At 39.2% G+C, this 15,267-nt stretch overlaps 1 protein-coding gene across 1 annotated transcript in view; it reads left to right on the forward strand.

Annotated features, from left to right (window-relative positions):
• Window positions 1-14,183, forward strand: part of NCAPG2 (non-SMC condensin II complex subunit G2) — a 116,242-nt gene extending 102,059 nt beyond the window's left edge. Inside the window, exons 25-28 of the mRNA XM_077808360.1 lie at window positions 2,044-2,147; window positions 6,740-6,837; window positions 7,291-7,393; window positions 13,714-14,183. Coding sequence (XP_077664486.1) covers window positions 2,044-2,147; window positions 6,740-6,837; window positions 7,291-7,393; window positions 13,714-13,765 — 357 coding nt within the window. The 3' untranslated portion in view covers window positions 13,766-14,183. The remainder of the gene's footprint in view (window positions 1-2,043; window positions 2,148-6,739; window positions 6,838-7,290; window positions 7,394-13,713) is intronic.
• Window positions 14,184-15,267: the final 1,084 nt, after the last annotated feature.

Consider the following 15,267-nt stretch of genomic DNA (forward strand, 5'->3'; position numbering starts at 1 on the left):
GGAAGTGGGGTGCAAGGGTTGGGAGGATTTTGGGGGGAAAGACGTGTCCAAACTACGTTTCCCAGTAAACCCAGTTAGAGTTTGGTGGTGGCAGTGGTTATTCCAAGGACAAAGGATAAAATTAATTTGTACCTTGGGGAAGTTTTAACCTAAGCTGGTGAAAGTAAGCTTAGGAGGTTTTCATGCAGGTCCCCACATCTGTACCCTAGAGTTCAGAGTGGGGGAGGAACCTTGACCTCCCAAATGTACTTCATACTCCCAAGTCTGGCATTACCAGTGAATGAAGCTTTATTGGCTCCAGCAAAGAACATCTGGCAGACACCATCCGCTGCACCAACCTCCAGAATGGTTCCAGGTGCTGTTCCCTGGCATCTCTATACCCGTAGTGTACTTGGCTGTTTGCTTACCACATCAACTAGAAGACTCCATTGATCAAATTCTTAACTTTGGTGCACTGGGCCTAAAAATCAACAGAGAGATGCCGTCCTCGGGTGCCAGTATAGAGAATAGACTTCATAGGAGCAGAATTAAACTCCATGACAGCAGGGCCTATCTGCCTAAGGACATGTTTGACATCATGGTAGTCCTCATAAATGGTTGCAGACTCATGCATACACTACTGTGAGAGCTTGCCTATGTCTGGTTGGTCACAAGGCTTTCTACACACATCATGCACCATTTCAGACTTCACTTTTGTTGCATGTTGTGGTGGCTGAACTTGTATGCCTTCTAAACAGACACCACATGGGGTATGTCTATACTACTGGCTGGATCAGCAGGCAGCGATCAATACAGCAGGGGTCAATTTATCACGTCTAGTCTAGACGTGATAAATCGACCCCTAAGTGCTCTCCTGTCGACTCCTGTACTCCACCGCCGCAAGAGGTGAAGGTGGAGTCGACGGGGGAGCAGCAGCAGTCGACTCACCACAGTGAAGACACCACGGTGAGTAGGTCTAAGTACGTCGACTTCAGCTACGTTATTCACGTAGCTGAAGTTGCGTAACTTAGATCTATCCTCCCCCCCAGTGTAGACCAGGCCATAGATATGACAGTCCAGGTCCCCTCTGAAGTCCTCTCACCACTGTAGTGGTGGAAAGATCCTAATCAGGTGTGAAAGGGGGTACTGGTCTTCCTACCTCTTCCCACCAAGGCCTTTATTTACAGATCCCCTGAGCAGCAGGCAGCAGCATAGGCAGCGAGATCTGGGTGGCAGCACCATGGCGGAAGCATCTTCAATGCATGTACAGGCTGCTGACTGTCCACTTGCTGGCTCTGGCCACTTCCTCTGTGCTGCTGCTGCCTGCCTACTTTTGTTTCCTGCAGGCAGCAGCATGGGAAGCAGGATCTGGGCTGTAAGCAGACAGTCAGCAACCTGATGGCAGTCATAGGTCTGGCCATGAAGAGAGGCAGGGCAACTAGGGCTGCAAGAGGGGGAGGACTGGGAGAGCAAAAGCAAGAGGACTGGGGGGAGCTGAGCAGGCTTGGACGAAGAAGGGGAGATGAGATGACTGAAGGGCTGAGAAGGGGAAGAGAGAGAGGGTGGCACCAGGCTGAGAAAGGGAAGGGTGGATTAAGGGTGTCATAGTGCGTCCCCAAAAGAGACAAAATGTGATTGGTGGATCGCCTTAGTAAAAAGTTTGAGAACTGATCTAATACATATAGTTAGAATGGAAATTTTTATGTAATATCTTCCATGTGGGTGAGCTGCCACCTTTATAAATACTAATTAACAATCTAGCTTAAATGGCATTTTTGCTAAAGATCAACTATGTATGATATTAGTTATTTCCTTTAATATAAATGCCAAATATCTGGTTAAAAGTTTTAATTTTTCCAATCCAACTTTGTTTTGTTTATTTTGACATTATTGAGTTAAACTGTCAAGTACTTTTCTGAAATGAACTAGAAAAAATACATTTAAATGTTTCTCCCAATAACTTAAACATGCATTCAGTTAATGTAGCTACTCAAATTCTGTTTTTCTTAATTATTTTCTATGTGCTTCTGTATTTATTTTGAATTTGAGCTGTCTTCTTTTTAGGCTTCAAATGCAGAAGAACTTGCACCACCAGAGTCCATTGCAGACCTTCCTCCACTTTCAGGCAGTTTAATGGCAATGATAATTAAGTCAATAAATGTGGTCAGGTAATCTTTGTCTGTTAGTTTCCATAAGGTTTGTTAATGTGAAACCAGTAAGTAACCAAATAAGCTTTTAATTCTTAAATTCAAGATTGTGGAATTAGCCAGTGAATACCTAGATCACCTACTACATTTCCATGTAATGTCCCATAAGCCTTTACTTTTTTGGTACGTTGATTGTGTTAGTTTTTTGCTTTTTCTATTACAACTATTCATTCTGATAATTCCTTTCCTCATAATCACATACTTATTTCAAAGGGTATTCATAAATCCTACTTCTTCCTATATGGAAGGGTTTAGAGGAAACCAGTCTTTACCAGAAATAACACCAATCATATAACCTGGAACTAACAACATGCATGCTTAAACTCAACTGTAAAATACACACTGATGGCACTATACAAATGACATAAAGAAATTATTTAGTTGTTAATATATTAAGTATTAAGTATGCCCTGAAAGAGAGTTTGGTGTGCATTCTGCAGCTTTCCCAAGTGACTTTTCTGTAGGACTTAAATTGGATGCTTATTATGTATTCTATCACGATTTTAGTGGAGGTTAGTTGAGTCCGCTGCAGTTACAACTGAATTTCAATTTTCATTTTAATTGTCTTTTTAAAAATTGTTCATAACTTATTTTTATTCAAGTGATTATCCACATGTATTCCAATTCTGCTGTGCATGCACCCCAGATCAGAATCTTTTTGAATAGCAGTGTCAGGGACCATGCCGTGCTCTGTACACCTTCCAGTGCTCCATAGCGCAAGAGTCCAAAGGGCAGGGCAACCACAATCACCCTTCTGTCTTGCAACCACAGGTGGTAAGAGGAAACTGAAAACCACATCTCTGCCCGCTGCGCGATTTTGTTGTCTCTAGTTAGTTTTTTCCAATTATAGTTAGTTTAGTTAGATTTATATAGTTTTAGTCTGTTGGCAAAAAAGGGAAAAGTCGTCAAGTCTGAGGGTGACTTGGCACAAGATGGCACCCTGCACATGGTGGAATCAAAGCTTCTGGGATTCAAAGCTTAACTCTCCTGTGAGACAGCTATTCCCATCAGTGACACTCTAAGTGCGTCTTCTGCCTCATGAAGCTTATACACCACACAAGTGTTCTGTGTGCTCCTTCTTTTAGAAAAGGACCCAAAACCAAGGGAATCTCACCTCAATCTTTTCCTGATAGAGAGATCCATGAGGGCATCATCCATTCCTGAGAAGGAGAAGGCAGCCAAACCAGACCAGACAGTATGAGACCGCTCCGGTTAACCTGGAGTCTATCTCTAGCTCCAGGACTCAGTGTTGAGAAAGGTCCCAGTCCTTGACTATGAAGTCAGCCAGAGCTTCCCTACATTCCTCAGATCAATCCTCTGAGGAGAGAGGAAGGTAGGAGCATAATGTCCATGGTATCTGCAGACTCAGGTCTCTCTCTCCAGCACATAATAGATCTAAGTTTAGAGGCAGTTTAAGTCCCACACTGGATCCCAGTGATGCCTCTGTACCGAAGAGTCGCCTCTGAAGAAGCCATCCTTCTTTTGACCAGTATTGATGGCAGCCAAGCACCCATCCTGAAGCACTCAGAACCAAAACTTCTTCAGAGCTTCTTGAGCCAACACCAAAGAACCTGGTACAAGCTACTGAGCTTCCAGCCCTAGTACCAAATCTTCTGGCACAGATTCTGCAGTACCATTCATAACTCTAGATACAAATGGAGCAGCCTCAGAACCAATGCTCATGTTTCAAGGAAGCTTGATGGCATCTGAGCTGCCAGAGTCTCTGTTGTTGGCCCTTACTAGGAAACTATTGTCCTGGAACCAAGTACACTATCCTCTGTGTCAGTAGAGGATGCTCCAGGACCTGCTCCTATGGAGGAGTTATATTTCTTTTCCTCCTCCTACATCTGAAGTGACTGGGAAGGTGTCAACTATGTATTTGCAAACTCACTGCCTTATGAACTGAGCTATTTAGACAGGGAGTCCAGAGGATACTTCTACAAGAGAAAGCATTTGACTTCTTGGTAGGAACTTCCCTCATAGTATTCTCCATGGCCTGCAAAACCATTCCCCTATCCCATGCACATATGGCTATTCTGGGCCCCATAGGGAGTGCATCCCAATAGAAGGGCTCTATCCATTGATCCTATTTCTAGACCCAGGTCTCCTTCTTCCATAGACCCCCAGGAAGGCCAGCTGATCCAGAATACAATCATACCTTCAGGACCAGGAAATTGAACAGGAAAACATGCAGGAGAGGGAGGTCCAGCCTTATTTCTCAAATGCTTTTTGTGCTCTTCTCCTGATGAGGCTGTCCACCTAGCTGTTCTGACCCAGCCAAAAAACTAGGAACTTCTCCAGTGGACGCCACATACCTTGGACATTCTAGTGGAGAACAGTGCATGAGAAGTCATACAAATGTCTTGACAGTCTGTGTTGATTGGTCCCTGGCAGATTGGCATTGCCAAAGGCTTGTAGGAGCCAACCAGATACCTATGGCAAAGCTCAGCTTCAGCAGTACACACCTCAAAGCTCAGCTTTAGTGGTGCCCACCTCCATAGTCAAGAAGTGGGATCTTTCTCAACACTGAGTCCTGGAGCTTCAGTGGTGCCCACCTCAAAGTGACTCTTAGGTATAGATATAGATGCTACCAGTCATCTCTAAGGATGCTAAATACTTTTATAACCATCCAGTGCCTGGATCCTTGGTCATAACTGCTGTCCAAGGGATGTTTAAGCAGCAGGGATTACCCAGGTGAACAACCCAGGACAAAGTTCCAAAAAAGCTTGACTTCTGACTGGAAGACATACTCCTCAGACAGTTTTCAGATGCGTGACTATTAAATTACCAACTACTCCTGACTGAGTATGACTTCTTGAATTGGGCGGTTCACTGAAAGTTTCCTGCAGGAGCACAGAGAGGAGCTTAAGTCCCTGGAGTTAGTGGCATCTGGTTGCATGGACCTCTCATTAAGCCACCATTGAAGCCTCTGACTCTGCAATCATGCAGGTTGCTTGGTTGCAGTTCTCAGGGTTACCAAAGGAGGTCTAAATGACCACCTTCAATGGCTCTGACCTCTTAATTAAGCATAATAATGAAACCCTGCACATGTTAAAGGACTCAAGCTATCTTATGCTCTGGAAGCCTATATTCCCTCTTCCATGAGGGAACAATACAGGACTCAGAATTATCAGAGACATAGGCAATCCCCCTAACCCTATTATGGCCATCAAAGATCCTCCAAGGAAGAGGCAGAGGTTCCAGAGGAGGAGAACCATACATCCTGCATCAGGAGGTTTGACGGTATGGTCAAGAGTCTGAGGTCTGTCCCATCCTGTTTTGGGAAGTGTCTTGTTTTCAGAAAGCCTGGAACCAGATTTCCAGGATCAACTGGTCCAAGGTTATAGGGATACACCATCTAGTTCCATTCCTTCCCTACCCTATTTCCCTGTCCCTTTCCAGGGATCCATCTCACAAGATATTACTAAGAAAGGAAATGAACTTTCTTCTGCAACTCAGAGCAGTGGAGCTACCTGTGTAGTTCCATAACAGGGAGTCTTCACTTGTTCCCTAATCTTTTACTTAAATCATAAACTCTTTGGGGGCTGGAACTGTCCCTTTGTTCTGTTTGTATAGCATAGGGATCGGCAACCTTTGTCACGTGGCCCGTCGGGGAAACCCGCTGGCGGGCTAGGACGGTCTGTTTACCTGCAGCGTCCGCAGGTTCAGCTGATCGCAGCTCCCGCTGGCCGCGGTTCACCATTCCAGGCCAGTGGGAGCTGCGATCAGCCGAACCTGCGGACGCTGCAGGTAAACAAACCGTCCCAGCCCGCCAGCGGGTTTCCCTGACGGGCCACGTGACAAAGTTTGCCGATCCCTAGTATAGCACCTAGCACAATGGAGTCCATGACTAGTGCTCCAGGGTGCTATGATATTACAAATACAATCCAAAACTTATTTAGGCATTATTAGAAATTGCTATGTGATAATGTGTCTGGATCCATCTGATCCAGGATACACTGATCAAGTTCCATTCCCCAGAGCTCAAGCAACCTCTGCTGTTTCTCTGAGTCATTCCAATATCTGAGATTTGTAGAGCACCGCCTGGAGTTTGGTTCACACCATCATCAACTTGTTTGACTTCCACAGCAAATGGCAGACAATTAAATGAATTACAATTCCAGTTTATTTTAGAGCCAGTATTTTTACTTTTTAAGGACTTTTCTTTTTTCTGTCTGAATTTCTTTTTTCTTTTCTGAATACACCGAAAAATCTTTATTTTTTGGTTACTGCTCCTTCTCTTCTCATATGAATTATTTCACCTAAATTCCCTCATTCCATTCCTAAGCAGCCACCATTGTACAGAATACATTGCTTCTTCAGACTATCAGCAGTGAAACTCCAGAGATCAGCCAGTTAACTATCTTCTGTAAGAAGTACATTTTGTGATTCCCACACTTAAACTATGTGTTTTGGAGTCTCATGATTGATCCTAGATCATGGTTTCCCATGTGATGGTTTGGAGAACTACCATTGTTGGGGGGGCCAACTAAGAGTCCTGTTTATGTTTGTAAAGGAACATGTTTCCCCATGTGCCTTTGATTTTCTTCTAGGTCATTTTTAAATGAATTAATGGAATGCATTGTCTGTGAAGAAATTGAAGGAATTATTAGTCTTACAGCTGCTGCGTACATAGTTGTTATAATCAAAGGTCAGTCAAACTAATTTTGTCTCCAATCTTTGTCTCCATATCTACTTTTGTCAATAGTAGATTTTTATTCCAACTTAATTTTAAAATGTTACATTATTTTTCCAGTTAGCTGTGGAAATTCAGAAGTAGTGATTTTAATAGGAATACAGAATTAAAAAGAAAAATGCAAAGTTGTAAGGGATGCTATTAGACATTGGATCTAAAACTTTGTGGGGGTCTTTTTTTTAAAAAAAAAAAAAAAATCTTTATCTGCTAGGCTAACATAGTACTCTTCCATATCCTGTTTTATAGGAATATAATAGCATTCACATAGCACAGATTTATACACTTAACCTGGATAATGAAAATCTAAGTAAACATGTCACCAGTTTTTAACAAACTGTTAATTTGTTATATAGCTGCTACACAGGAATATACAGACTTGTTTATTTTTTAACATATTATTTAAAATAGGTAAGCACAAAACTTCACTTGTTAAGGATATTGCGCATGCCCTTCAAAAGAAGCTGATGACATGCAGGGAAGTTGCCACGGCAGAATCTAGCGGCATTGAAAGGTAAATCTGATTTACAGAAAAAAACCCACTGATTGACTGAAAAAGGGATGCAAGATTCTGTACTTGTTGGTGAAGGAGTTTACAGAAATCCATATGATACAGGGATTAAAATAGTGCCAAAATATTGAAGGCTATTGAGCCCATTAAGGAACTAAATTTCCTAGTTCAACTCCCCCTTTCAGATGGTAATTCTCTTTACATGTTTTGTTCTATATACTATAGAATCCACAATACTCCAACCTAGTTCCTTTTAAAGTCCAATCTCACTAAGAACTGCACAGAGAAAAGAAAGCATTCTTTGTAACTTTGCTGTTTCATAGCACAAGAGCTGAGGGGTTTTGTCTGCATTTTGTGTCTTAGCTAATATGGATCTCTCTAGCTAAAACTGTATCCAGGGTCATAAAAAATTATTTTAGTGCCTTACCACAGTCATTAGATTCTGCTTTTGGTGCAATTTCAGCTTTATAGGAGGTTGGCTTTAGACCGAATTAGCCTCTTCTGTTTCACAAGTTAAAAGTAAAAAATGCTAATTTTACAACCACTTACATTTAAACTTTGCATATGGTCTGAAACAAAAGTTCATAGTTTCATTAACACTAAAAATACTCTTATTTGCTGCATTCAGATAGAAATAAAATGTAATATATTCAAAACCTCCGCCTCACGTAATTATAATCTCTTCAGAGTTCTCGGGATAACAAATATAAGTTATAGCCACTGATGACATGCATAAATTTGTAGTATGGTTCCAACAATTTTTGTTAGGAATTGGTAGACAAATTGGACAGTCAGTTTCCTGTGGTTGCAGCAGGGAGGCATTGATGCATATCTGTTTCGTGTGTTCTGGTTTGTTTGTTTTTTAAAGCACATTGGTTTAATGGTGGGAAAAGATGGTAAAAAAGAACCTAAGACAGCCTATGGAAGAAAATTTGTGAGATGGAAATTAGGAATGCTAAAATGGAATTTGAAGAGCAAACAGCCACAACTAGTTTTTAAAAAAAGATATTTTTAAGATATTCATAGAAGAAGAATTAGTAAGTCCACTGGACTATCAGGGAATAAAGAGAACAATCAAAGAAGATAAAGAACGTTTCAGGGAAGCTAAATTGTTCCTTTGTATCAGTCTTCATCCTTGAGAATGTGGAGGATGGGGAAGACATCTTCTATTTTCCAGTAATAAAGTTGAGGTACTGTCAGAAAATAAGGTGTCAAAGGAGAAGGTGCTGGAATAATCTGATATATTAAAAAGCCAACAAGTCACTAAGACCTGATCATATACACCCTAAAATTCTGAAAGAACTTAAAAATGAAGTAACTGAGCTATTAACAAAGAATGCAATCATTCATTTAAATCTGCTTCTATCCCAAAGAATTGAACAGTAGAAAATGTATCTTTCTTTTAAAAATGTGCCCTGTGATTCTGGAAATTACAGACCAGCAAGCCTTACTTTTTGTATTGGTTGAAATGATGGTAGTAATAGAATTATAAAATACCTAAATGATCATTGTTATGATAGGGACAAACCAGTATGGCTTCTGCAAAGGAAAATGGTGCCTCACTAATCTTACAGTATGTCAACAAAATAAGGAGAACTAGTTGGTATAATTTACTTGGACTTTCAAAAAATGTATGATAGCTCAGATTCCGTGGTTAATTCTTGTGGTTCTTGGGCAATAGGTAAAGTACTATAATGGAAACAAAAAAAGAGTAGGAAGAATAGGCATGAGTAGCAGACAGCACCTATTTAGTGTACTTAATCCTTCTCTACACATAAGCACACTATGGATTATTTGAAAGCTTTTTACATCTACTTCAATACGAGGTCTGATCTGCAGCTGTTACCACAGGGCTCTGCAGAAAACAATATCTGGACTGATAACTGCTGTGATTGTCCCTCCCTTGCCAGATTTAAATGTGGTCGTCTTGGCCATGTCAACAAATGTTTTGATGCCAGATTTCTAGACTGGACTGAAGAAGCTATGTGTTCCATCATAATCAAGTGCACCTCTCAAAAATCTCCCCATTTGTTCTTTACCAACATCTGCTATTTTCAGTGGAGACTCTTGTACGTCTGGTGTTACGTGCAGTCCAGTAGATATGTTGATAAGCACCTCTGAATGTGATTCAGGGTCAAATGGGTTTGTCATATTTTTGATGACATGGTTGATGAGAGCTATAACATGCACTTCATCCCTCTTCAGTGCAGAGGCAAGGACTTGTTTGTGAACTTTGTATTCATTACTTCTCTTTAGGCCACTTCTCTCTCTCATTTTGCATATTCATAATATTAAGCTGTGTCATCTCTAACAGTAATACTGACCTGTGCATAAGTGTCACTGAACTAACAAGCTGGTTTCTAAAATATTTCAAACACTAGTATTGCATGCATAGGCAATTACAAATTAAAACGTTCTATCAGGCATACTAGATACTACACTGTATGTACGAAAGGTTACAGGTAGAGAAGCATTACATTAGGAATTCACATACATGTATATCTACCCACTACGCAGTATAAAGTATGGGCATGCAATCTACTGCTACAGCTTTCAGTGTGAGACTGATCTACTGGTCAGCAAATTTTAATTGAAAATGCATAAAACCATGGTCATTTGTGAGGTACTTTGACAAATAAAAATATGCAGTGTGAAACATTGCATGTTAGTATATTGCAAAATCTTATTTGCTATTTTTGTCACATGCTAAACAGCTTCATTTCTGAAAAAGAAATATTTGCCTATGCAAAACCAATACAAATCTTTTAATACATTGTCATTTGGAAGCTTTGACCAATAAACACCACATTAAGATATTTAAACTGACTACAGTTCTTGCTGTTTAAGTTACAGTCATGTTGCAGTGATTCTGGAACTGTGCAAAAAATGACACTTTCTCATTTTGGATACCATTGTTTCATATCACCTACAGGCTTATGGCACCACTTGACAGCACCACATCATACCTCATTTAAACATACATAAAATAAGCTTTCAAATTATAGTTGGGTGTTGTGTATAGGGTGGCTACATTAAATTCCAAAAATATGGCCCTTTTTGAAGAATTGCCATACATCTATAAATGGTCAATTTTCATCATGCTTGAAAAGTGGTTAACACTGGGGTCCCATAAAGTTCTATATTAGTACCAATGTTAAATTTAGTAAAGATCTGGAAAAGGGGAATGAGCAGTGAGGTGGCAAAACTTTCAAATTACACAATTCATTTAGTCAAAACTGCAGAAAACACTAAGGAATTACAGTGAAACTAACAAAGTTAGATAAATAGGCAACATGATTATAGATGATGATCAGTATGGATACATGTAAAGTAATGCACATTCAAAGGACTAATATGAACAACTCAAGCATTGCTGCATTGTAAATTAACTATAACATGCAGAAAAGTGGTCTGGGTGTTCTTGGACAACTCTATGAACACTACCTCTGCTCTATAAACAGCTGCAGTCAAAAAGTGAACAGAACATTAGGATGCCTTACAGAATGGAAAGTGCTATACGAATTAAATAATGACAAATAAATGGCACATCTTCACCTGGAATACTGTTTTCAATTCTGGTAATGTTTTTTTTTTTGTTTTGTTATAAATTAGAAACATGGAAAAACTTTTATATGAAGAGAAGTAAAAGATTAGGACTGTTTAGAGAGACAGATGGGGTGACATGATCTGATACACCAAATTGTATGTGGTAGGGAGACTGTCCTGTTTATGCTTTTTTTTGTAATGTACAAACAAGGGAACATTTAATGAATTTCAGAGGCAGAGAATTTAAATGTCATAAAAAGAAATACTTTTTCACAAAACACAATTATACTGTGACAAGTTCCACATGCTATCACTGAGCGCTTAGCAGAGTTTAAGAAAAGATTACATATTGTTAAAGATAGTAAGAACATCCACAGCTTCATTATATAGGATTATTTTTTGTAAAAGAACTTGGAAGAATATACAAACTCGTGTTTCAGGGTATAATCCACTAGCTGTAAAAGGTTTAGGAAGAAATTTCCCAGTGGGCTGGTTATATTCCATTATTGCCCACTTCTATTGATGGGTTCTTGCACCATCCTTAAAAGCTTTTGGTACAGGATGCTGGATGATAATGGACCACAAGTCTGCTACCATATGGCAATTCACATGTTCTGTTAGGTGCCTCATTGTGTGCTGTAATGACTCAAATGCAATTATATTTTGATTGCAACGTGCCTTATTTTGGTAAACAGCAATTTTCTTTTAATTATTACACCTTTCTCATTCTGTTTGGCCAGAGGAAAACTTGTAGTCAAAATTGTTTGCATATTAGTCCACAGCTCATTACATGGTCTGATAATGTACTAATTTATATATGCTAACATCAACTGTAATAAATTTACTCTTCTCAAAGCTTAATTTGTTACTTTTTACATCTGTTTACATTATTTTAAAATGTCAGCCCTTTGGGAATTAGTTTATCCCTGGTGGATGTAGTCTGGGAACTGACTAAATTTCCAAGGGACTTTGCATGCTGCCCCAACCTTTTAAATTTGGGCATCGGGCACCAGGAAACATCTGTATGTGGTAGCACAGTAAGAAATATGTAGAGGTCTGCTATACTGGAGTACCTCAGGTGCTGCCCTTAAATCAGAAATTAGTTCACTACACCAGAAGTACACATTTTTCTAATTACTAGAATCTAGTCTTCTCTGCTCAACTGAACTAGCAGTTTCAGTTGACAGTTAAAAGCGAATATTATGGATTTTCCCAATGAACAAATAAGTTATGAAATATTATGATATAATTTATAATATATATAATCATCTTTGCTTAGTATGTTTAGCATTTCAGTCTATGGGCACTAAAATTAAATCTATTTAACTTTTATGCTGAAACATTTAATGTTTTCCTCACGTTATCATATAGATATCTTTCCAAACCCTTCATTGCTCTGTCAGTGAAGTGCTAATTAAAGAGAACTTGCAAATAGTTTCTCACTATTTGTATAGGATTCCCTGCAGCATACTCAAAATAATAAAGGTAAAGAGCATTTAGTACAACTGACTTTAAATTTACCTTGTTTTTTCCTCTTTTGGGTGCCTTACAGTCATTCTGAGTTCTATTATGGTTGGACGTCCATTAGCTTAGGGCATGATGAGTCTCTCAGTGAAGGGACATCTCAGTTTAATGATCTAAAGCCAAACAAAATATTAAATAAAATTACTGAATTATTCCTTGTATGTTTGCTCTTTGGGCACCTGGAACAATACTTAAGTTAGTGACTAGCACTGCTAATATAGGGCATCCTTAGAATCTTACAAATAACTAACATTGCAAATATTGAACAAATGATGCATGGAAAATAAAGCTGACAGTTTGTCACAATATGAATTCAAGCATCGAAAAATCAAATCTACAAAGATTAGTGTTGCATTAGTGTTTGGCGATAGGGCAGATGCCCTGACTGTGGTCTTCTGAGGACAGTTTAAGGCCAGGTGAGTGTGAGAAGTTCTGTGGGAGAGTGCAACTGCAGATGCAATGTTGGATGAGGAATGCAAGGAAATAGAGAGTGATCAATTAAAAGCTTGGGGATAGCAGTTATCTTTTTTGAGATTGCATAAGAATTCCAGTGTGTGCAGAGGTGGGAATGTTGCTAAGGATACTACGCATGGGGCTGAAGTGACAGATGGGTGGCTATTAGTACTAAGGATAAAGATGCAGGAAGATCAGCACTAGGGAAAACAAATACCGGAGGAAGAGGAGAATGCAGAAATTATACAGATTGGCGGGGAATGGGGAAAATGAGTGAGCATAAGAGGAGGAGGTAGGGGAGTGGAGAGCAGAGATGAGAAGGGGAAATGAGGAAAGGGCAAGACTGGACTTCAGAGGATTAATGCTGTGTATGTGATAGTAAGATGGCAGAGGTAGAAAAGGGCAGTAAATCAAATATTCAGAGAAGTAAATGAACAGTGTTTTAAGTATGTAGAAGGTTAAATATTAAACAGTAACAATATAGCATGATCATATTTAAAGCTTGTCAAAACAGAAAAAATTCAGGCTTTTATTCAAACTTTTTTTGTCAATTTTGAAATTAAAGATTTGACTCTCCGTAGCTATACTGTAGTCTATAATCATTCAAAGAGGTGAATGGAAATGCTGAGCAAGATTGTTCCTCTTAAATGTAATCAAACACAACAACTTCTTTAATTCCTTAAACTAATGGTGTGTAACTTCTCAAAGAAATAAGGGAGTAGCTATTTATTGAAAAGCAAATAGGCAAATGTTTCTTTTGCACGTTTTATTCAGCTGCTCACTGATTTCTCTGGTTTCAGAACCGTATATGAATCATCGATGAAAATTTTGGATGACATCTTGAATCCTTGACTGTACCGCTGCCTTCAAGTCATGAAAAGTAGAAAGAAGGAAGATGTATTGTTTTTTATAAAGCAAAGGAATATGGTACCTTGAAAAACATATTTAATATAATAGTGAATTGTACCTTATTGGAATGCTTGTATTATGCTAGCTTATGCTTTGTACATACATACATAATTGAAAGTCTTAGCAAGCAAATGAATAACTTTTAAAAACAAATCAGTTTTATATTCCTTTCATATTTAAAACAATTGTGCAGAAACTTTTAAAGTATGCAGAAATGTTTTGTACATACATAGATAACGTATTATTAAAGATTTTGGAATGGCTATGAGGAAGGTCTTGTAGGTATATTCCAAGTATTTCATGTGAAATAAAATCAATACCTTTTATATATTTTTTTTAAAAAAGAGAATTAATAAAATGACTGAACTATCCCTTTGAATAGCATTTTCTTGAACCCTTTGACATTGAATGACATGGGTTTACCTAAAAGGTAAGGCATGAGCACTTAAGGGAAATAGCAGCTGCTTCTGAATAGCAAAAAGCATTCTACATGGCATACTTACCAGGCCAAATGGAAATGTTTTTTCTATCTGGTCTCAGCAGAGAAGTGTCTCTCCAATGCAGGCTTCCATCTATGTTTTGGATTATATGTAGCACCTAAAAAATCAATGCCTGACAGTTCAGTTAAAGTACTTTGGCAGTCATTTCAGCGTTCCACCCTCCAATAGGTAATCGTTGCAGTTTCAGGGGTGAAGGGCAAACCAACTTCCACTCAAAAGATTTCTTCCTGGATTTCTTGTGCTACCAGTTAGCTAATGTCTTGCCATCTCCTAGAGTATTGACTCATTTGACTAGAGCACGAACAGCTTCCGCAAACTTCCTAGCACAAGTACCTATTTAAGACATTCAAAACAGTAGCCTGGTCATCAGTTTGCATTTTGGTGCTCATTATGCCATTTTCTGTCAGTCAAGAAACTATGCCAGTTTTTGACAGGTTGTTCTATAAATCGCTGTTCAGGTAGACTCCAAGCCTGCCTTTACTTTAATCTGCTTGTGAGTCACCTACAGTGGAATGGACATATGTAACCAGCTGAAGAAAACGGTTACCTAGCTTTCCACAACTGTCGTTCTTAAAGATGTTGCACGTGTCCATGCCATGACCCAACCGCCTTCCCCTTTCTTTTGGAGTATGTCCAGTAAGAAGGAACTGAGTGGGGGCGGCTCCACACTCTTACACCAGTGTGCAGTGGCACAGAGTGACAGAAGGCACTCAAGATGCCCTGAAGGGTACCACTAAGGGAAAAAGTTCTCTAATGACTAACTGTCTACAAGGTATGCACATACTTACATTGGAATGGAAAGGTAGGTAACTATTTTTTCCTTACACAACTTTGCTAACAGTACCCAGTCCATTCCTAAGCACAATTGTCAGAGAATATTATGTCACATATGTTCACAAAACAAATTGTTTTAGTGTCTCTGCTAGCGTTTTTGGTTGCAATTAT

The sequence above is a fragment of the Eretmochelys imbricata genome, chromosome 2, assembly GCF_965152235.1.
Source record: "Eretmochelys imbricata isolate rEreImb1 chromosome 2, rEreImb1.hap1, whole genome shotgun sequence".
Lineage (NCBI taxonomy): Eukaryota > Metazoa > Chordata > Testudines > Cheloniidae > Eretmochelys > Eretmochelys imbricata.